The sequence below is a fragment of the Chiloscyllium punctatum genome, chromosome 37 (assembly GCF_047496795.1).
Source record: "Chiloscyllium punctatum isolate Juve2018m chromosome 37, sChiPun1.3, whole genome shotgun sequence".
In the NCBI taxonomy this organism is placed as follows: Eukaryota; Metazoa; Chordata; class Chondrichthyes; order Orectolobiformes; family Hemiscylliidae; genus Chiloscyllium; species Chiloscyllium punctatum.
The window spans coordinates 25,201,001-25,224,434 of record NC_092775.1 but is presented as its reverse complement, the minus strand read 5'-3'; the positions used below and the strand labels follow the sequence as shown (position 1 = coordinate 25,224,434).

The following is a 23,434-nucleotide window of genomic DNA, read 5'->3' as shown; positions in this document are numbered from 1 at the left end:
GTAATATGTTGAGTTATTCCACTTCACAATTAATGTCCCTGCTGAATCCCAGCATGTTGCCTTTAATCCTCACAATTGACTCCCAAAACCTGTCCAACATGGCAGTGTCCCAAATAACTCCATTTCATTTTCAGTAAACATTGCCCCAGTACTGGCCATGGCCAACCACCTTGACTGATTTCGATGAACAGTCTGGCTGATGAGTGACCAGACTCTTGACTGATCTTTGTGCAGCTCCCAGCTGATTTACTGTTAATCTCAGTTGCAATGGACCTACAGGACTGGCTGTGTCCCATTCACTGGACTGAATGATAAAGGACCCCTGACCCTGAACAACCCAATGGGCCAACTGTAAGTGTCCATGCACCCAGATTGGACATGACTGATGACTGACTGTGGTGGCACTCCTTGACTGATGACAGTCTCCCTTGACTAGATGGAGGACTACGATCCTGAGACTTTGAGACGTGGCCATTTGGTTGAATTCCATTCAGTGTGTTTGCCATATAAACTGATGGTGTATGCTGCAGGTGTGACATTGAGGTACCTTGATGCCATACCATTAACTGATCACTTCTGGCAACCACAATAAGCTGCCTGGCTTTGTCCCTGCTCTAAAAGGCAAGGTAAGATACAGGAATTGGAAGGGAACCAGTTCTGAGTGAGGAGACAATTCAAAGCAAAAAGGCAAGGCAAACAGAGATGCTGTGAGCATCCAGGTGGATGCAAAGTGAGTGAGCATTGAATGCAAACTAATATCCCTGAGAGGCACCTGGCTCCTATGCTTGAGATGGATTCCTGCCCGTGCATACAATGCGGCTTAAGAGAAGCTTTACAATGAAAGAATAAAACAAAGAACTGTGGATGCTGGAAACCTACAACAAAAGCAGAAACTGCTGGAGAAACTCAGCAAGTCTGGCAGCATCTGTGAAGGGAAAGCAGCGTTAAAGTTTTGAGGCCCATAACCCTTCTTCAGACACCTCCTATTCTGAATACCTGCTTGGTTCCCTGACACTCTCAGTGGATTAGAATCTTGTGTGATGTTGAGGTATCATTTGCAATCTGGACAACCAGTGAGAAACACACAGCCCCTGTTTTTGGAAAGGTCCATCGAACTGTATGACAATTAGACAGGAGAGGGGCCATCTCTTGAAGACCCCGAGGAGGGAGGGGGGGTGGGAAAACATATTGCAAAAGCTACTGGCCAATTAGACTAGCAGTTTTTGTGCTCAGCAGTGCCACTGAGGAGGCCATGGTTACTGCCAGAAGGATACCACACTGGAGTCCTTGGATAACAGAAGGCCTCGTTCTCAGGTATGCAATGTGGTGTAATGATGGTGTCAGAAGAAAAACAGGGATTTGTCCCTAGCTGCCCTTGAGAAAATGATGGTGCTGAGCAGCTTTAGTCTACTTGCTGTAGGTAATTCCACAATGACCTTAGGGAAGGAGCTCCAGGATATTGACCTAATGACAGAGAAGGAACAGCAATATATTTCCAAGTCAGCATGCTGAGTGGTTTGGAGGGGAATTTGCAGGAGGTGGTGTTCCCAGGTATCTGCTGCCATTTTCCTTCTAGTTGGAAGTTGATGTGGGTTTGGAAGGTGCTATGTTAGGAACCTTGGTGGATTTCTGGAGTATATCTTATAGATAGTATACACTGCTGCTGCTGAGCGTAGAAGGAAGAGGGAGAGGGTATTTTGGATGTAGAGCCCATCATGCAGGCTGCTTTGTCCTGGATGGTGTCAAGCTTCTTGAATGTTGTTGGAGCTGCACCTATCCAGGGGAGTATTCCATCACATTGCTGACTTATGGCTTGCAAATGATGGGCAGATTTTGAGGCATCAGGAAGTGAGTTACTTGCTGCAGTATTCCTAGCCTCTGACCTGTTTTTATAGCTATTGTATTTGTATGGCGAGTCGAGTTGAGTTTCTGGTCAATGGTAACCTTCAGAATAGTGGGGCATTCAGTAATGGTAACACCATTGAATGTCAAAGGGCAGTGGTTTGATTGTTTCTTATCGGAGATATTTGGCATTTGTGTGGCACAAATATTACTTGCCACTTGTCAACCTGAGCCTGGATATTGTCCAGATCTTGCATTTGAATATGGACTGCTTCAGTATGTGAGGAATCATGAATAGTGCTGAACATTTTGCAATCACTGGCAAACATCCTCACTTCTGACCTTAAAGTGGAGGGAAGGTCATTGAACTAATAGTAGAGCAAAGCAACTCAAATAGAAATTTTTGAAGATTGATTTGTTATCCCCTACTTGCTGTTTGCCTGCAGTTGTTATATCATTTATGCCATTACCTCACCATTATTTTGTCTGAAAAATCTCGTCTAATTATTGCCCCTTTAATCTCTATCAAATAGCTTTTCCTTCGTGTATTAGGCCACAATATGTCAATTAGAAATCTACAGATTTACATATAGAGTAAGATTAGCAAACAGCTGACATATACTTTGTTCATAGCAATAAAGAAATAAACAGCCAAGTACAGATATGAAAGAAAATTTCAAGGTAAAATCTATTATTGAGGATTGTTGAAGATTCTACACACTTGAAAGGATTCAGACAAACTATATTAAATTTCAATTAAAACCTATTTCAAAAAACATGCAAGTGATAAAATCAACTAAAATGGGAATATATTATGCAATTAATTGCTTGGACTATTCTCCATATCAATACAAAGTACTGTTTGAAAATAATGTGTATATCAAAGCAGTCAAATTAGTTCCAAATTTGAAAATTTAAAATGATAAATGGAATGCTTATCTTTAAGCTTTTAAATCAATTCTCGGCTTTCAAGAACCAAATTTCAAAGTGAGAAACTTTTTATGTCAAGTAAACACCAAACCCTGATAAGACAGCTGGTAAAATGTTAATAATCAAGAAAGTTCATTCAGAAAATTGGTTAAATTCAGAAAATTGGCTAAAATTGCTGGAATTTCATTGCTGTGAATCTTTACCCAACTACTCGCTTTCTTTGCGAATGTAAACCTCTTCTTCAACTAATTTTGTAATTTCCAACATTATTGCTACTTTCTCACTGAAATTGCTTCTGTTATTTGTGCGTTAGTTCAGTCCAGTTTTAATGTCTTTGTCCAGAAACTATGAAGCCAAAGCCAATATTGGTTTTATCAAAGTAACTGGATAGCAGGAACTCAAATCCCAGCTTTTTTTCTCTCTTCCCACAGGCAAGGAGAAGCTAAAGTCTGTTTGCTGTACTACTGTCTCAACCAAGATCAGCTCAATCAGCACAGGTAGGAGGTTAAGACTGGAACTGATATACTGTGTACACTTCAGTAGCATAACTATTATAAAGGTGCACCACATTATTAGAATGTAATACTTATAAAAAGTTATTTTTATAATTCTTTTAACTAACTACAGTATTGAGAGTTTATGACATATTCCAATTAAAAACAAGCACAGTTAATAATATTCGTAACTCTTTGTATGCAGGAAGCCATATGACGATAAAAAGTTGGCACAGAAGTATGCCATTCAGCCCATCCAGTCTGTTCCAGCACTTAATGTGATCATGACTTTTCTGATAATCCTCAACTTCACAGTCCTGCCTTATTCCCATTTTATCCCACCTGTATAATAGTTAGCCAATCCTCTATCCATGCTAATACACAGGCCCAATACCATGGGCTCCTATGTTATTAAGTAGCCTTACATGCAGTACTTAATTGAATACCTTTTGAAAATCCAAATATGTTACATCTATTGGTTCCCCTTTATATGCACAAGTTGTTATGTTCCCCCAATAACTAATGGATTTATCAGGCCAATATCTCCTTCATGAGGCCATACTGACTGTGCTTGATTAGATTACATTTCTAAGTGCTCTACGACTGCATCCTCTATATTAGTCTCGAGCATCTTCCCAATTACAGATGTTAAACTAATGGCCTATAGTTACCTGATAGTTTTTGTCTCCATTTTTGAACAAGACTGCAGATATTCCCATGTCTGTGCTAAAGACTTTCAATAGATGCTGAATGACTATTTTTAATTCAATGCATTTATATTTTCTGAATGGCTACTTTGTGCTTTTATAATCTTACACTAGAGGGAGCCAGCAGTACAGCCAATGTGCATGATCATTCCAAATGTGTTGCGCCTTTATAAGTGAAAACTGAGTGTTTGCATAGACAGTATGCCCAGTGAATGCTGCCAGGCCCCATTCTTGTGAGTTTTGACACATCAAATAGCATTTTCTCTCTGGTAGCAGTGGTTGTTGTTAATGATTCCACAGTAAATCAGATTTTCAGTCAAAATATCAACACAATGGATTGAGATAGTGGGTGCTCATTATATGAGTTTCGAATAGACAATAAGATATGGCATTTCATAAACTGTTTTGACTTGAATAAAATCTTAGATGCTTTTAACCCAGAGACTTTTAAAATGTTGTGAATTCACTTTATTTTAAAATATAACCATTAAATATAATTTTATCCCAAAATCATAATTAAAAGTGAGTTCTTAACAATGAAAATTAATAATTAATCTGGTAGTCAGCACAGACTGAGGGCATGCCATAACACTATCACAGAGTGGACTGCAATGTCAAGGGGTGGCTGGCCATTTTATCACAGTGGTTGTCAAGGTGACAGCTGCACTTCTTTGCAACAGGTTGCTTCCAAACATCCACTGAGGATCTGTGTGGGAACACACAACCCTCAAACTACAAATGTATTAAGGCTATTTTCAATGGAATTTAGGCCAGATCACATCGTTGCATCTCATTTTCCCAGATCAGTGCTGCAGTCCAGGCTCTAGGCTTCGCTAATCCAGCTGGCTCTCTGAGGTGTAGGGAGCTATTGACTGTACTCATGTCACATTGACAGAATGATATTATAACTCTGCCAGTTTCACATCAATAGCAAAGTGTTCCATTCCTTCAATCTACAAGTCAACTGTGATCATTGTTACAACATCTTAAACGTCTGCATCAGGTAACTTGCATGTTGCCATATTCCTTATATCCTTGAGAAGTCTCATATTCCTGCTTCAGTTCAAGGGACGGGTTGTCTTTCAAGTGTAATTATTGGGAGACAAGGGCTACGGTGTGAAACTATGACTGACTTCTTTACCCGGTGACTGAAGTTGAATATAGATATAATGCAGCCTGTTCTTCAATGGGGGCCATCATGGAGAAGATAGACGATCTGCTGAAGATGATACTTGGATCAGTCTGGGAAAACCTTGCAGTACATTCTGGACAGAGTGCACAACCAAAGCAAAGAGGGGACATGATGGACTGTCAAGACGCAGGTGAAAATCAGTAGCCTATCGAAGAGGAAGTTGATAGCATTGCACAGGAAGAGCGTCACCAGCTGCATGTTAGACCTCTGCAGCATTAAGCACAAAAGAAACTGACAGGACGCCAGTACCAGTAAAAGAGATCTGGGTCCAGTGGTCACTCATTGACTGTAAATGTGTTGATACTTGCAAGGCAAGCCATCCTTCTTTCACATAGGCACATTCAGCTTCTGCTTGTTCATTTGCAACAGCATAGTGGATGTCAACTGGAGGAGATCTGACATCAACAGGTTTAGTATTTTAAAACATTTCCCTGAATATCTCCAAGTATACAGATATAGGACAATTAATCACTAAATATAAGTATTCTTATTCAGATAGAGTTTGAAGATGGTGGAAAACCTATCAATGGTTTAAATTATTAAAAATTAGACCAGAACCTGGTCTTCCACTTGCCCATTAACATTGGTTTGTTTTACAGTTTAGGAAAGAATAGAAATCTGATAACAACATACTCAGTGCTTTATGTTCTTGATTTCCTCAGGTGATGTTGACTATTTAATGGTTATTACAATCAATGACATTCAACCCTGATGTTGAAGAAAGCTTCCCAGGAAAGACCGAGATCTCTGTGGAAGAGATTTCACCCTTCCCAACATTCATTTGAGTCTGCTGCCAACTAGAGGGGTTTTGGACAACTAGCAACAGTGGCATCATCAAGTGGTGAAGGAAATCAATCACATTAAAGGCTTCACAAATAGCAAATGAGGAAGTAAAATGTTCCAATTATTCATGATTCAGTGCAAGTTTTCCAGCAAGCTCAATTTTGATTGAGGCATACACAGTAGAAACTGAAATATCAAACAAAAAGTTTTATTACATCAAAAACTTGAGAAATTTTATGAGACTGGAAAAATATTACATAAATATAAAAGTAGATTTCCAGGGCCAAGATGATGCTTAGCAATATTTATGACTCAGTATGTCATTGGAAATTCAGTTATACATCATTCATCAAGGCATAGTTATTTGAGATTTTCTTAAACAACAATATTCCAGCGTAACAGGATAAATTGTCATCAAATGGTTCTAGTTGATTGCAGCCTGTAGGGAGAAGACTGCAAGGAGAAGCAATAAATAACTGACAGCAATATTGAGATGGAGGAGGTGAAGGCCAAGTGGTATTATTGCTGAACTATTAATCCAGAGACTAGATAATATTCTGGTGAACCAAGTTCAAAGCCTGTCATGGCAGATGGTGGAATTTGAATTCAGTTTTTAAAATCTGGAATTAAGATTCTAATGATTACTGTGAATCCATTGTTGATTGGTGACCCAGATAGTTTTTCCAACAATGTCCTATAGGGAAAGAAACTGCCATCCTTACACTGTCTGGCATCCTAGTGACTCCAGACCCACAGCAATGTGGTTGACTCTTAACTGCCCTCTGGGCAATTAGGGGTGGGTAATAACTGCTGCCTAGCCTCATCCCATGAATTAATAAAGAAAAAAAATCCACATTGAACTGCACAGTTAGGGGGCAAAGTGATTGTGATAACTGTTTGTCTTACCATCATAACTATTAAACAAATCTCAGCCAATATTGTGCTTGTGCAGGATTTAGTAATCTGACAAGTTAAATATTCAGTGGATGATTTGGGGTCAAGTTTGCACTTTAGGTGTACTCAGTAAACTGAATTCCAAGGTGAAGTTTTGGATCAAACTTATTTGCATAATTATACATGTAAAATCTTCCATGAATCTGTACAATGAGGCCACATGATAGAATACAATAACTTATTTTCATGATCATTGTATTAACATTTTATGTATTTCAGACTGGTGAACTTAGCCTATCAAAAGAAAAGGATGTTTAACAAGAATATCTAGTCCTCTGAGTAACCTCATTTAAAATCACTGACAATGTCATTAAAAAATCTGAATCATTTACTAGTTCCATTGATGTACATGAGACAATTTCTTTGTGAAATGTAGAAACTTGTAAAACATGCACCTAAAATAACTAAACTGAATTTGCAGCGCATCTTTCTATGGGCACAAACAGGTGCAATCAAGTGAAATATGCCTACTTACTATTTCAATCTGAGGATTCATCCAGGACTGACTCTAGCACAATATTTTTAAACAAGTGTTGTATGGTACTGAAACTCGAGTTACATTTAACATAATTTGTTTTTAATTTTCAAGCTCTTTTATTTAGGTTTGGCTGATTCAGCTGAGCTGCACTGAGGAAAGTACAACAAACAAGTGGAGCTATCAGGCCTGGCAAGGCTGCTGACATACCATATATTCAGCAATTATGACTTAATTTCATTTTTTGCTGCTCTTTACCTGTTGCTTTGCTCAGTTTAATTTTAAATATTGGCTGTAATTGCATCTACAATGTTATGTTAAATAATATCGCAAAGAATGAAGAAAACTCTTGTCTTTAATCTGTTCCACCAGTTGTTTCTAACTCTGCTAGTCCTGGGTGAATCTAGGTAACAGAAATTCTGGGGATTCAATTTTGTGAACTCTGTTGTGCCTTAGTCAGGACTGCTAATTATTATTTGCTGTACTGGCAGAGCGCAATAATTTCTCAATAGTTGGAAATAATCTTTGCAGTTAGAAAAATTGTGAATATTGTAAAGATCGTATTATTTAATCTTCTTAAAAATAACATTACCAATTAACGGAATGACACAAACAACAGATTGAGATGGTTGCTAAAACAAACTTAAAATAGAAAAAAAATTACAATTGCAGCAATGCGTAGAAAAATGTTCCAAACTTTACATATCAATATTATACATTGTACAACATTAAAAGCTAAAGAGTAAGTAGCAGGAGGCTGTTGCCTTAAAGAAAACAAAACACATGCTATGCAGATTTCAAATATTATTGTCCATAATAAATTCATATGAGCTATTGTGTTTTTATACTACCAAATTTTTGCCTTGGATTGCATCACATTCTCTGTAACAAAGCCCTAAAGTGCTGAAACACAATCATAATTCTTTATCCGAGCTGAAGATCCTCTTGCTTCTGCAGAGTTTGATATATGCAGTCAAATATGGCTTCATGGCAAATAAACTGAAGGTTCAGGTTTACGCTCATTCCTTTTTCTCCTTCAATAAATAACTGATTGTGCGTACATTTTGGCACAAGCCAAGTTGCATTTTGTTGCACTTTCTCCACTTTACAGATTCCTTTTTCCAAGTAACTCCAAAGTGACATTCAAAAGACAGTTAAACACATTCCAAGAAAATATATATTACATAGTGATAAAGGTAATTTGTGTGTCTTTTCCATAATATTCTTAGCAATATTTGGCAGTGCTTACACATGTCCCCAAAAAAATAGCCAGGGTTAAATATAAATTTTGTATAAAATTCAAGCTATCAAATTCACATGCCAGTAGACCAGCAAATTAAAAGCTGATCTGTTTTTTTTAATCTAAATTAGTGGTAAGGGTCCATCATTTAATGAAGGTGCTGAACTTTGCTGAATAAGTTGCATCTTGGATGTACCTTGAGAAAGTACTTCAGCATTATTTCTTTTGCTCTCTGAGGTTTTAACAATAGCTAAAGAACAGATATTATTCAACCAGCAAACTCTGTGGATTTAAGTGATGAATATTCACGAAAATGTAGCTTCCATTTCACAATGCTGCACGTTGCTTTATAACCCACTCAGCCTGAGGGTTAATCCTGTACAGTTCCAAAATAAGTGCGTCGGGATCAAGACAGTGTTCGCCTGTTAAAATATAAACTAACACTTAACTGGTGACCAAAGAAGCACAGCAATTTAAAAGTCCACCTTTACAGTATGAAACTCCAGAGGCATGGCATAGTTCATCTATTAATCTGTGATCAGTCACTTCATCTCAGCCAGACTACTGATGAGAGTGCAATAGTTGGTTTCAGTCTTTCACATGGTGAAAATAATTTACACTCCTAAGTCCGTCATCACTCCTAAGTCCAATTCCAGATAAGCACAGCACTGAATTAAGTTTCTGGAAAACAGATCATACTGAATACTCTCCTGGAAGCTCAGAAATAAAAGAATTGAAAAAAAGTAAGGAACTACTAATATCAAATATTATTTATAATGAGATTAAATTGACGAAATTTAGTTTGCTGGACTTTGTTTCTTTGCTTGATTTAAAGAGGTAGCTAACATAAAAACATTAAGTGATAAGGCTTGTTTGTGCAATTACAGTATGGCAGAATTGCTTGAACAGAAGTGCTAAAAACATAGGCAGAATATTGCCCGCCCTCAGTAGCAGGCTGGGGGACTGGGCGGGTTCAGGAATAGTAAGGAGATTTTTGGGATGGTTTCCTAATATAGCCCACTGCCAGGAGGTTGTCCAACAGTGGAATCCAACTCCAATCAGCTGCTCATTGACTGAGATGGGTAACAAATTCAAATAATTCAAGAGCCTATTGAGGGCGATTTTCTCAGGCCACTGGCATTTAGTGGCAGCACAGCAGTTGCTGACTACAGTTTGAAATTGGCAGCTTCCCTGCAGCCTTCTGGTGGGCCACTTGAACTGGAGGCAATGGTAACTCAAGTATTGGATACAGCTAGGAACACTCTGTATTTCATGGGGATTCATTTGACCTGGTATGGGGATGGGGTAGTGGGGGTTGTTACCAATCACAAGACAGACAGAACATGTAAGAAGAACGAACAGCAGCTTCATTAAAAGCTTGTTAAATTTGCAACTGAGTGTCCCAAAAGAATAAACTACTTCTAAACAAGCTGAAGGGCAAGAGGAAGGTACAATAAAAGTCACAAGAATCAACAGAATCCGCAAGGCCACTATTTTCTGTTGAACAGATATCAAAAACATATCTGGTCACAATAATACCCTACTGACAATGTAGTGCTTCGAAAAAAATAAAAGTTTTTCTTCTTATGGAAACGAAACTAACTAAGATGGAGGTGGGCAAGGGGGCAATGATTATTCTGACATTTTGCATAGTTCTGGCTTAACCAATGACTTAAAAAGATTCAGACAAGTGACTGACACAGTGTAGATTTCCAGTCCCAAAGATAGGGCATATCAACAAGTCTGAATCAGGGTCTTTGTCTGGCAGCTGTCTTCCTCAGGTGGAAGATGGACCAAAAAAAGCTTAAGTGTTTACCCAGGAAAGAGATTCTGAACACTTTGGCTGGACAGCAGGAACCTTCCTTCACTACTTAAATGAGATCAACACAATCTGTGTGAACTACTTGTTCACACTTTGGTATCAATGGGCCACACTCAACTGTCATGGGTCATAATACTTTTTTTGTCTATTTAACTAATGCATCACAAGTAAACTGCTGCATCTTCACAAAATTAATAAATGATCTGAAAATTCCTTCCAAATGGTCAGCTGCCTATAGTAGGTAACCAAAATCACAACCAAAATGTCAAAATCTAACACTGTCACCCAATAGGTCATCTGAAGGGGGCTGCTTACTTGTACTGCCACCTCAGTCTGTAACATGCCAAGGTAACATCTGCCTCTCCCAAGTGTTGCTGCTAAGGCTACACAGTTTCCAACCCTTTGGTTCAACCAGAACATATTTGCATCTCACCCACCGTCCATAACCGGAAGGCAGACTCGGAGGCAGCTAATTACGAGGCTATCTCCATAGGAATACTGAACTGGTCCCTCTGTCAACAAGTAAAAGCTCATGGCCCCCATTTGTTCCTAATGGTAAAGTCCCAAAATCTGTTGGAAAATCCAGCCCTATTGTCGGTTTAGGATTTTTATCAGCAGCAGCAGACTAAGGTATAAAACTAAATTAAGTCTAATTTTTTTTTTCTGAATAACTGGACATCCAGAATTTTCAAACAAGTGAATGAATTACTTTGAGACCATTCATTGACAAGATGTATTATGTAAGAACCAAGACTTACTGCAATGAAGGATTCTGGTGCAGAACCACCATTTGTGCACAGCAGCTATATACTGTCCCATTAGGTGCTACAAATTCAATGTATTATCAGAGGTTTATGTTTTGGACTATCTCTTTAAGATGAAAAGGAGCCAAGAACAACATAATTTTAACTGTCATGACCTCTTCCTGGCTAGAAACTGCGTGGTCTGGACACTAAGAGGTCAGGGGCCTGGGGAAATATTTCTTGAAGGCAAGGGCATTGTGTTAACACCTGGAAACAAAAGCTAAGAGCCAGCATTCATGTTCTTAGAGACTTAACTCCCAGGAACTGAGAGTGTGTGAGAGAGAGAGAGAGAGAGAGATGGCAAGAACAATAGTGTTTAGCATGTGCTACAGTGGGGAAAGGCTGCTTTCCATGCTTATGTTTGGAGTATTAATTCTGTATGAAGTAATGTTTGGTCAATGTTGCTTTTAGATTGTTGTTCAAGAAGCTTTAAAACTTGAAATCTTTTTCTGCAATTCCTTTGAGTCTGTCACTGGGAATTCAAATGTCATTTTTAAAAGGTTATCCATCACCCCAGGGTTTGAAACATAGGTATGCATTATTTTGTTATTTGGAATTTTCATCATATGCCAATCCGGTAAAGAATCTTTACGAAAAACACACACAGAGGAACCTCGGTTATCCAAACATCGATGATCCGAATTTCAGATTATCTGAGATTGCAAGGTCCCAATGCTTGGCTAAACAATGTTATCCGGCATTCGATTATCCAAACATTCGATTATCCAAACAAAATATCCCTCGCCCATGTCGTTCAGATAATCGAGATTCCTCTGTATTGTATTTTTCTGTTGCTTCTGTTGCTTCACAGCAGTAATTCTAAATACATTCTCCTATAATACCATAGTTGCATTTCAGCAAAACCTCACTTAATAGAAAATCACTTAATTGAAACAATGGAGCTTATGGGAAAAGTGGGTTTAGGGGCAAAAAATGTCACTTACAATCACCCAAAAGTCGAACGCAAAGTATAGTACTGCCTGATTGAAGGTTGAAATCATACGTATTAACAAAACAAAAGTAAATTTAACACAAGACATTTAAAAAATGTAAGAAAGCTGCTCTCTGTACAGTATCTTTCATGGAAAGCTGCTCTATCACGACAGTTGATAGCAGCACATGCGGAGAATGGGAGGAAGATCGGCGCTGACATCACACATGCGTGAATGGCATGGAGTCTTTGGCACGAACTTCGATGCATGCCCAGGACAAAGCACATGGTTCGATCCCTGCTGGAATTACACCATGGCCAAAAGAAGTAAGCATTCTCGAAAATACTGTTCCCTAATTCTTCAGTGACATTAGAGCCAAATCACACTTTCGGAACACGCGTTATGTAAGAATCATCTATATTGTGATAACATTAATTTGTTCACTACCACTTTATTAACTATAGTCTCAACACCGATTTTCACTAAGAATGTCCTAGCTATATTTGTTTAAAATAATATTTCATGCAATACCCACCTATATTACCACCCACTTCATACAGGCAGAACTCTGAACAATCAGTAGAACCATTGTTTCTAAAACAAAAGGAAAAATAATCCTCAGTATTGTTGGATTACTATGCCTCACCAAAAATCAATAATGATCCAAAATAAAATTCATTGAAGTTCCAATCGTACGATGGTTTTTTTTACTGAAGTTACATTTCTCAATATAAATGTAGCATTAATTCCTGGATTTCACTCCAGTGCTCTGTGGCACCTTTACTGAGACATGATCCAGAAAACCTTGTCAGTGCAGAATGCTAAAAATGATACAACTACTGTCACGGTGCATGTGTTGGTTTCTGCATCAAGTAGCAGATTGATAGTGACGATGGAGCCAAAATATATGAGGTTATCCAACATCCAGTGTTACATTGTTAATGCCAATAGCTGGTTGTACATTCATTCATGGCCTTTATCTTACTGAAACTCATGGTTGGGAGTCTAGCCATTTACTGCTGCTGCAGATCTTCATCAATAGGGCATCATCAGCATAGGGTCAAGATTAGGGTGGTGCTGGAAATGCACAGCAGATCAGGCAGCATCTGAGGAGCAGGAAAATCGATGTTTCAGGTAGAAACCCTCCTGCTCCTCGAATGCTGCCTGGCCTGCTGTGCATTTCCAGCATCATTCTAATTTTGACTCTAATCTCCAGCATCTGCAGTCCTCACTTTCGCCTGGTATCATCAGCTTGGGCAATTTTCTGATCAGGTTTAACTCACCTTTGATTTGGATCTCATGCAAACACGGCTGAGCAGCTTTCACTCAGTTCTGGTATCTAAGTAGACTGCAGATAACTTGAAGGCATAGGACATCAGCCAAGAGAAGAATATGCAAAGGATGTCAGTACCAAAATGCAACCCTGTCTCACCCCACTATGGATCCTCTATAATAGCTGACCTTACTCAATATGTTTTGTGGAAAGTGGACATCACATTAAGTAGCTTCAGTTGACAATAGCAATTTTATTCAACAGTTTAAATTGACTGCCTTTGCTCACATGATTGAATGCCTGACTGTGATCAATGAAGACAATACATAAGTGATCTCTTTTGATCATGTATTCCTCTTGTTGCTGCCAGTCTGAAAAGATCCAATCAATTGTACATCTTCCAGTTCTAAAACCATCCTAGGATTTGCAAAGATGCATTCAAACCCCCAACACTTGCAGTTCAACATCCTCTATATAGCTACAAAAATAAATATGAATTGCTTCTTAGTTGCCATAGAGACTGCTATTTTGTGGCACCACCGTAATCGAAATAAAGTGTATTTGTTTGAATTCTCAGGTCATAAAATTTAACATTATTTTCCCCAAAGTTTGCACTGAATATAATGTTGAGGTAACAGAATTTGCCGTTTTGATACATTTTGCAGTAAAATACAAAATGTGGAAGCTGCAGTCCAATATACACTGTACTTGCACCCAGTGCATTGGAATAGTCCTCGCAAATTGTAAATTCTTCAAAATTGAATTAGTCTTTTTTTAAATTTTGTTTTTGTTTACGTTGTCTTTTTTAATAATTACAATCTCTTAATCACATCTTTCCTGTCCAAACTGTATTTTGCCACATATACATAATTTAAATCTATTGCATAATGCATGCTTAATACTTGAATACTTAATATTTAATACTTCTTTGGTTTCAATCCTGCATATCTCACTCAAGATTGTTCAAGTCTTGTTCTTTCATGCCCCACTCAGAGATCCCCAGAGGGCATCCGGTTAGAGGAAGCCCCCAGTGAGAGCATACTTCTGCTCAAAAACAGGCAAAATATCTGGAAGCGTAGTGAAAAGCTGATTTGAAAATCCAAGCATCTGTGCACCCATTCTGACTCTATAAAACATGGAAACGATGCATGCTGATGACATGTGAAAAAGCCAATTACCTTTGTGTGACATCAGTATTGGTGGCATCCCAATTGCTGGAGTTTAATTGTGTCTGGAACTTAGCCACAAGATCCCGGACTACAATGTCAGAATTCAGTTGGACTTCCATTGTATCCTTCAATAACTGGGGGGCTTGTATTTTTATCACCTTGTTCAACTGCTGCTAAGATAAAGACACTTAATTTCATTTAACCGTCATAGCAAACTATGTTGTTGTTGGTGCTGTCGACATTTTTAGTATAATCATGTAAGCAAATAAATACAAAATAATAATCAGTGTAAGTCCAATTTTCAAACGTAACCTGGAATATTTTGAGCCATCAAAGTACAAGAGTTACTTCAGACTGCAATCTAGGTTTGAGCACATCAATCCACGGACTCACAATGGCTGACGGCCAAGAACTGACATGGTCATTACATCAATAGAGTTAAACTTATCCAAGTAGGAAACCCTTACCCCAAATGAAGCTAACTTTCCAAAAGCAAACACGGGACTCTCAGGTTGGGAATTTCCTTGGTTGTAGCCTGAGTTGGTATTTGGTACTTGGTATTTCAAAGCAAGTTTGATGTAGCTGCCAAAATGGCTAGGCAATATAGCGATGCAGAGGACCTCAAAGGAATAAATGGTTTCAATGGATTTTTTTGACCTCCTTATAAAAGAATATGGTGAGGAAAATGTGTGGAAGGGAGCCCTTAGTGTCTCCAGCAAGAATGTAGTTTCTATTCTCTTCAACTAGCAGACGCTGAAGGTGCAGCCACAAGTGCTATCCATCTTATCTAAATGAAGTGACCTTTCCCTGATCCTGCCAAGCATATCAAGTACAACACTGGGCACCACAGATAGCCAATCTAGGTCCAAATAAGTTGCTAGTTTTGGGAAAAGACTTAAACATCATCAACTTGCAAAAGTAGTAAATTGGGATAAATCAAATTAGGGAATACATTCAATGAGAGGCATATATTCTTCAACATTTCCTCATTAATGACTACTTTAATAAAAAAACAAGTTATCGCCAGTAGCATAAATCATAATAGTTGAAGGTTTTACTCAAGACTTTTCACACAGAACAGAAGTAATTTGTAAATTACAGGTTTTGCAAATGGGCTCAGGCAAATACTCGGATTTGAAAATAATTTGATAAATACCTGTATTCAAGGAATAATTACAAAACTATGTAACCTGTAATGCAAATTTGAATTGCTCATACACATTCCTACCTGTTGCTTGTCATGTTTGTCTGTGTGAATCTTCTTTAGAAGATTTTTTAGACGCTTATCATATTTCTTATTGCTGTTTTCATTCAGTTTTCTCACCTGTGCCACAAGGAAACATGGAATCTACAAAACAGAAAGAATTGCAGGAAACATGATTCTCAGTCTTCCATTTATCACTTCTCGTAAAGGGGAAAATAAATTGAGAATCCTCCAAACAATTTTTTTAGTTTAATTCACAGGTTTTTATCTGAATACATTTATTTCTGAAAATAATCAGGTCATAACTGAATAAATGTAAAGAATTTCCATTTAGTGGGAAAGAAAAATTATTGATGATCTTTAAACAGTATTTATACTTGTAGCTATTCATCTGAGACTGATTACAGCCAACAATGTTTTAAATATGCAGGGTGGCTTATAGAAGAGTTCTAAGTTTGGGCCATACCCTGCTATGCAGAGGCTAGCAGCTGGAGGTTGGGTTTTAAAAGTACGTGAAATTTGATCTTTAGTTTATTGAATTTTTCAATGGATTTAGTTCTCCATCAGTGTCTTATCTGAACAAGTTTAGAAACTCCATGCAGTATCAAAGAGACATGTAACATATTTTGCTCCAGGGAAGGTGGCAGCACTTTGTAATAGATTCACAGTGACACAAATAGAGCAACGCCAATACGCTCCTGCATTGAAATCTCAGTTTTATTTCTGTACACTTTTAAATATAAAGTATCCATCTACCTCAATAGAAAATTGTAAAAATAAGCAAACAGGTAGCTTTTTTTTTCAGAATGAATATAGCCCAAAGTTAAATGTGACAGCACCAGAAAATGGACATGTGGTCTGCGATGTATCAAGCCTAGTCCTTTAATGCAGATAGAACTCAAACTGCATGCAGCCTGCTGATTTCCATAAGAGCCGCTTGCAGCCCAGTGCTAAATGTGTGTGAAACATCTGTATGCTTCAGTGGAGCATCCAAGCTCTCAAAAGCCTAGACTGCACTTCTTAAAGGAGGTGCATTTCAGCTGCTCTGAGTTTCTTTACTAGAGCAAATCTTTCCCATCCCACAGGAGATCAGGGGCCTCCAAACATTCTGAGAAAGCAATTGGATCATTGCAGAAAGAATTAAAAACCTCAAATGAGAGATCAATGTCAATCTGTGGCCAAGATGAATGATCAGCAACAAAGGTGAGCTAAGGTGTGGGGCTCTCTGTGAAACTGTGATTACATTCACTGGTACCATAGGAGGGTGAGGTGATCACATTCAGCCATGTCATGATGGAAATATGTTGGTTACCAACTCCCTTCTTTCAGCTAGTCGCTGAATACTGTACTTGCTTGTGAAGGCCATGTCCTTTGGATGGTTGGGCTGTGGAACATATAGCAGACTGCAACATGTATGAGATGAGCTGACTGACATCAAGATCTGGCTGCTCGGCATAGTTCCAATGTGCTACTGTCCTTAGCAAAGTGAAGCCCAGCACACCCAGCAATAGAAGTGTATGTGTTCACAATCAGAGTTACTCTGGAGCTGATACAGCAAAAATAGCAGGAAAAACCTGGCTGCTACATAACCAAATTGTGTGGCCAAACACATTTTCATTTTAGCATCTGACAAATTAACATACAGTCCAGAGAAGGTCCTGGTAGTGGATGAGCATCCGAACAACATTTGCAGCTTTTTCTGCCTGCTGCTTCTCTTTGCCATCAGGAATTTTGTTTGGAATTCCTTTGTGCATGAAGAGGTTAGGGGCCATTATTGTTGAAACGTTCCAGAGATTCATCTTGTTTTTCTTTTCTTTATCAATCACTTTGCGAAGAAACTCTAAAAGAAGCTACAGAAAGTAAAATATTTTGTTAAAATATACAATTGTCAATTCCGTTACTATTACAGATCAAGACCACAAGTAAACATGATGGAAGTAGATACCACATCAACATTATTCATCTAAATGTTAACTAAAGCATTTTTTTCACAGAGAGGAAATTGGTGTGAGTTTGTTTGCTGAAGAATAGTAGCTTATCATTTGTATCCTATTTTCTTTGCACAGAAAAAAATTAAGACAGTTTAATCATTTCAGCATTGATTATAATTCAGCTTGCTCAATATACTACATTGCATATCTGAACTATTGTGCATTACTCAAGAATAACTGAAAAGGTGCAAGTCAATTTCAGCAAATCATATAATGTTCAATCAAGCATTTGGGTTGCTCCTCCTAATTCTTCAATAATTGTTTGCTGTTTTTATGCTTCAGTGAAGCACATTAGAAACAGACAAGTTATAGGTGTTGATGGTGCTGTCAAAACTAATTATGTTTGTTACTACTCCAAATGGAAAAACAAGTATGACTTTTTGTAAAAACCAAACTATGATTGGACTTGCTACATATTACAGATAACAAATTCAGATCAACTTTATAATTTCAGCCCCTTTTGTGTTTCAATATCTAATGAAATTAGCATTGCTATACTTGGCTTTTTGTATTCAATCGCTCATTTGTGTTTTTCCCAAAGGCGGGTCCTTGGCTCATTGTCTATAGATGCTTCATCTTCAACCATTTCTTGGCAGCTTTTTGTCAGTGGCGGTTTGCCAGTGCATTCCATTCTCAAATGCAAGATAAGGAGCTGGGTCCCAAATTTACCTCAGCCAAAACAGGAATCACAGAGTCATAGAGACGTACAGCATGGAAACTTCAATCCAACCCATCCATGCCGACCAGATATCCCAACCCAATCTAGTCCCACCTGCCAGCACCCAGTCCATATCCCTCCAAGCCCTTCCTATTCATATACCCATCCAAATGCCTCTTAAATGTTGCAAATGTACCAGCCTTCACCACTTCCTCTGGCAGCTCATCCCATACATGTACCACCTTCTGTGTGAAAAGGTTGCCCCATAGGTCTCTTTTATATCTTTCCCCTCTCACCCTAAACCTATGCCCTCTAGTTCTGGACTCCCTGAACCCTGGGAAAAGACTTTGCCTATTTACCCTATCCATGCCCCTCATAAGGTCACCCCTTAGCCTCCGATGCTCCAGGGAAAACAGCCCCAGGCTGGTTAGCCTCTCCCTATAGCTCAAAACCTCCAACCCTGCCAACATCCTTGTAAATCTTTTCTGAACCCTTTCAAGTTTCACAACATCTTTCAGTTAGGAAGGAGACAAGAATTGCACACAATATTCCAACAGTGGCCTAACCAATGTCCTGTACAGCTGCAACATGACCTCCCAACCCCTGTACTCAATACTCTGACCAAGAAAGGAAAGCATACCAAACGCTTTCTTCACTATCCTATCTACCTGTGACTCTACTTTCAAGGAGTTATGAACCTGCACTCCAAGGTCTCTTTGTTCAGCAACACTCCCTAGGACCTTACCATTAAGTGTATAAGTCCTGCTAAGATTTGCTTTCCCAAAATGCAGCACCTCACATTTATCTGAATTAAACTCCATTTACCACTTCACAGCCCATTAGCCCATTTGATCAAGATCCTGTTGTAATTTGAGGTAACCCTCTTGGCTGTCCACTACATCTCCAATTTTGGTGTCATCTGCAAACTTACTAGCTATACCTCTTATGCTCGCATCCAAATCATTTATGTAAATGACAAAAAGTAGTGGACCCAGCACCGATCCTTGTGGCACTCCACTGGTCACAGGCCTCCAGTCTGAAAAACAACCCTCCACCACCACCCTTTGTCTTCTACCTTTGAGCTAGCTTTGTATCCAAATGGCTAGTTCTCTCTGTATTCCATGAGATCTAACCTTGCTAATCAGTCTCCCATGGGGAACCTTGTTGAACACCTTACTGAAGTCCATATAGATCACATCTACCACTCTGCCCTCATCAATCCTCTTTGTTATTTCCTCAAAAAACTCAATCAAGTTTAATCTATGCCACTAGCATCTCCCTAATCATTCAGGAAACTGAGATAGCAAGATTGTTTTTTTCCTTATTTTATGAAGCTAAGTTCTAAATTATGAAAGCCACGATCTGGGTAATGTATGGGTTTTAACCGAAGCTTAATTGTTGTCATGAATATTGTTGCATAAGGCAGTTTAACTGAGATCATGGGATAAATCCTGTCCATCAGGATATAAAGGACTGTTTATTGAAGGAACTAACCTCTCTGAGTTGCAGTTTAATGCTAAGTGCAGAAGCCAGTAGAAATACGTACTTAAGTTAGGCTTGATATCTCACAAGAGATTAACATGTAATCAGATGTAATGTAATTAGGTATATAGTACTATGTATGACCCTGCACTGTTCATATGATTCATCTGACAAAGACTTCAAGTGTGCATTCTTTTTATTATCAGCAACTTTGATTCATACCAAAAGGAAGGATTGGCGGTAAAGAGTCTCGCCAAGGTACTGCAGATGGTTCCAATGAACTCAAACACAACATAAAACATGTTGGGAATGAGCTGGATTTAGCCATACATACCAAAAATCTCCTCCATGTGCTGGAATGTTCTATGCAATATTAGTTTGAGTACCTCAATCTAACCTTTGGTTGTCATCTTACAGATAAGGATAAGCCTGACCATAACAGGGAAGAGCCTTGACAATTTCTTCAGAGAAACAACATGCAAATTGAAAATGAGAAGAATGCCACACCACAGTAGGGAGCACTCTGCTGAGGTTCAGGCTGAGATACTTCATTCAGGCAAAGTAGACAAGCAGTTTACTCTCATCTAGCCATGCTGCACTAGGAGTATTTGAGATGAACACTATATCTGAAACTTTTCAATATGGTGCCCCCCAATATTTTTTTTAGTAGATCTGTAGTAGGCCATAACAGAAGAGTACTCTGGGCAGACTCCATCCCATCTTCTCTGCTTCTTCTGAATCTATCCAATCAGGCCAGAGTACAGCCACAGATACAATTTTAAATTAACTAAGGGAAATGTGCTTTCTGTATCTATCCAACCATGAGAGCTGGTTGTTTTGGCTGCATGGGCCCCAACACCCAATATTCAAGGAAAAGACTTTGGGGAATCTGAGTAATGAAAACATACTCAGGTTTTCTTAGAACAAGCCATGCATAGGCCTCAACACCAGAACTACAGATGATCAGAACATATTAAACAATCTTCATACATTATGTCCACGATAACAGTGACCACTCTACCCATCACCCTTAAGGTTCGGCATACCAGCTGATTGTAGTCAAACTGATGCAACCCCTGATCTGGAACCTGTTTCCATTGTGGATCTGGATCTTGATGCTGAGATATAGTCTCACTCGCAGGAATGATGAGTCAGCATACAGAGGGGAGGTGCAGTGGCTAACAGACTGGTGAAGAGCCAACAACCTGTCTCTGAACCTGGACAAAATGAAAGAGATGGTTGTTGACTTCAGGAGGGCATGGAGCAATCACTCTCTGCTGGACGTCAACAGCTCAGCCGTGGAGATCATGAAGAGCATGAAATTTCTTGGCATCCACCTTGTGGAGAATCTCACCGGGTCCCTCAACACCAGCTCCATAGCCAAGAAAGCACAGCAGCATCTCTACTTTCTACTTAGGTTGAGGAAAGTCCACCTCCCATTCCCCATCCTCGCCACATTCTACAGAGGGCTCATTGAGAGTATCCTGAGCTCTTGCATCACTGCCTGGTTCGGGAATTGCACCATCTCGGATCATAAGACTCCACAACGGATAGTGAGGACAGCTGAGAGGATCACCAGGGTCTCTCTTCCCTCTATGACAGACATTTACTCCACACGCTGCTTCCGAAAGGTTAAGAGCATTGTGGACGACCCCACACATCCTTCATTCAAACTCTTCTCCTTCCTGCCATCTGACAGAAGATACCGGAGCATTCAGTCTCTCACAGCCAGACTGTGCAATTGTTTCTTCTCCCATGCCATCAGGCTCCTTAACACTCTATTCCATTTCCAGTGTTTGGATGACTTTTTGAATTGCTGCTGAAACAATGTTTATTAATGATCATTCATTGCTACATTGTAGTCTGTCCACCACTGTGCTATTGTCTTGTTTTGTCAGGAATTACTGAGCTGTTTTGCATATTTTGCAATTTTCTATGCACTTTATGCTGCCCTGTGTATATCTTTACTCTCATGTAGTCTGTGTGTTCATGTAGCAACTTCATCCTGGGGGAACACTGTCTCATTTTTATTATACCAGCTCTATATGGTAGAAACAACAAATAAAGTTACTCTACTCTACTCTAAGTAAGATCAGATAATCTGTTGGTTAGGGTGATAAAATCTGAGAAAACACCTTCCTCTTCTATGAATAGGATGGTGAGCTCTAATTGTCTGCTTGAAGACACAGACAGTCTCTGTTTAATACTTCACCTGAAAGATGCTCCAATGGAATAGCCCTCCTTTAGCATTTGATTAGCCCTGATTACATTCCAGCCTATAGTTTGAGACCTGAGACTACAGCTGGAAGTAAGCTACCACTTTAAAAACACAATGAAATAAATAAAACACAGATTTGCCACAAAAATTAAACACATAAAATTGATCCATGAATTAGAAGCAGCTATTATTAAAAACTATGAATCAAGATTTCATCTGATCACTATGAATTAATAAAGTCATTACATTATGATGGAAGTTTTCTCTTGTAACTATTTCTCACAAATTTATAAGCTTGTTTTTGCAAAGTTCACATTTAATGTTGCTGAGAGTAAAGCAAGGGCGTCTTAGCTCAAGGTCCTCATTCTGCTGGGAATGGATGGCTGATCTATTGCTGGTGGTGAGGCTGCAGTGACATTGCAGACTGAGAATACATCAGCCAGGTGATGCCAGACGGCTGCTTAGGACCAGGCAAGGAAGTGTGTTGTGCTTATGGAGCTTATTGAATCTAGTTATGTTTTATTTTGTTCTTCCTTATAGGCATTCACAATCCAAACCACAGGCCGCAGTCACTGGACACGGAAGACATGGTGATATGGTGACCCAAAAAATGGACCATCATCTCCCCCTCTCTCCACCAGCTCAGCTACACCCACCTGGGTTGAATTTAGAAACAGAATCACTTTCTGGTGAGTGCAGCAAAGGAACATCTCAGGTAAGAGAGGCTTTGACAGGTGGGTGCCAGACATTCAGAGGACTGTTGGGGATCAGAGTCAGCTTGAAGAAGATGGGTCGTCTGGTTACAGCAAACAAGAAGACTACTGAAAATACAGCACAGATCAGAGGAACATATGGCAGAGTTTCACAGAGCATGGAGGTGTCCATGTGGACCATAGGCTCTGGCAGGTCTTTGGCATTATGTTGTATTTCTGAAATGAAAGGGTTGACTTATCAAGGTCTGCTGAGCAGGTTAGGCCTTTATTCATTAGAGTTTATCAGAATGAGAAGTGATCTTATTGAAACATACAAAATTCTGAACTTGACAGGGTAGATGTTAAGAACATGTTTCCACTCGTGAGATAGTTGTATACTAAGGGGCAAAAGTAAAGAATAAGGGTACACCCATTTGAAATTGGGCTACGGAGGAATTTCTTCTCCCAGTTGATCGTGAATATTTGGAACTCTCTGCACCCTGACTTGTTGAGGCCAAATCACTGAAAATATTTAAAAAGAGGCAGATCCATTTTTCAAACATCCGAGAGTTG

General features: G+C 39.0%; 1 protein-coding gene across 6 annotated transcripts in view; it reads right to left on the bottom strand.

Annotated features, from left to right (window-relative positions):
• Positions 1–7,760: 7,760 nt before the first annotated feature.
• Positions 7,761–23,434, bottom strand: part of arhgap40 (Rho GTPase activating protein 40) — a 133,316-nt gene continuing 117,642 nt past the window's right edge. For 4 of the 6 annotated variants that reach the window (XM_072556490.1, XM_072556491.1, XM_072556487.1 and 1 more), the window contains exons 11-15: positions 17,464–17,670; positions 15,845–15,964; positions 14,626–14,789; positions 12,710–12,768; positions 7,761–9,039 (exon numbers count right to left, since the gene is read on the bottom strand). In XM_072556490.1, coding sequence (XP_072412591.1) covers positions 8,945–9,039; positions 12,710–12,768; positions 14,626–14,789; positions 15,845–15,964; positions 17,464–17,670 — 645 coding nt within the window. In that variant the 3' untranslated portion in view covers positions 7,761–8,944. The remainder of the gene's footprint in view (positions 9,040–12,709; positions 12,769–14,625; positions 14,790–15,844; positions 15,965–17,463; positions 17,671–23,434) is intronic. The other 2 variants (XM_072556488.1, XM_072556489.1) reach the window with 2 other exon arrangements.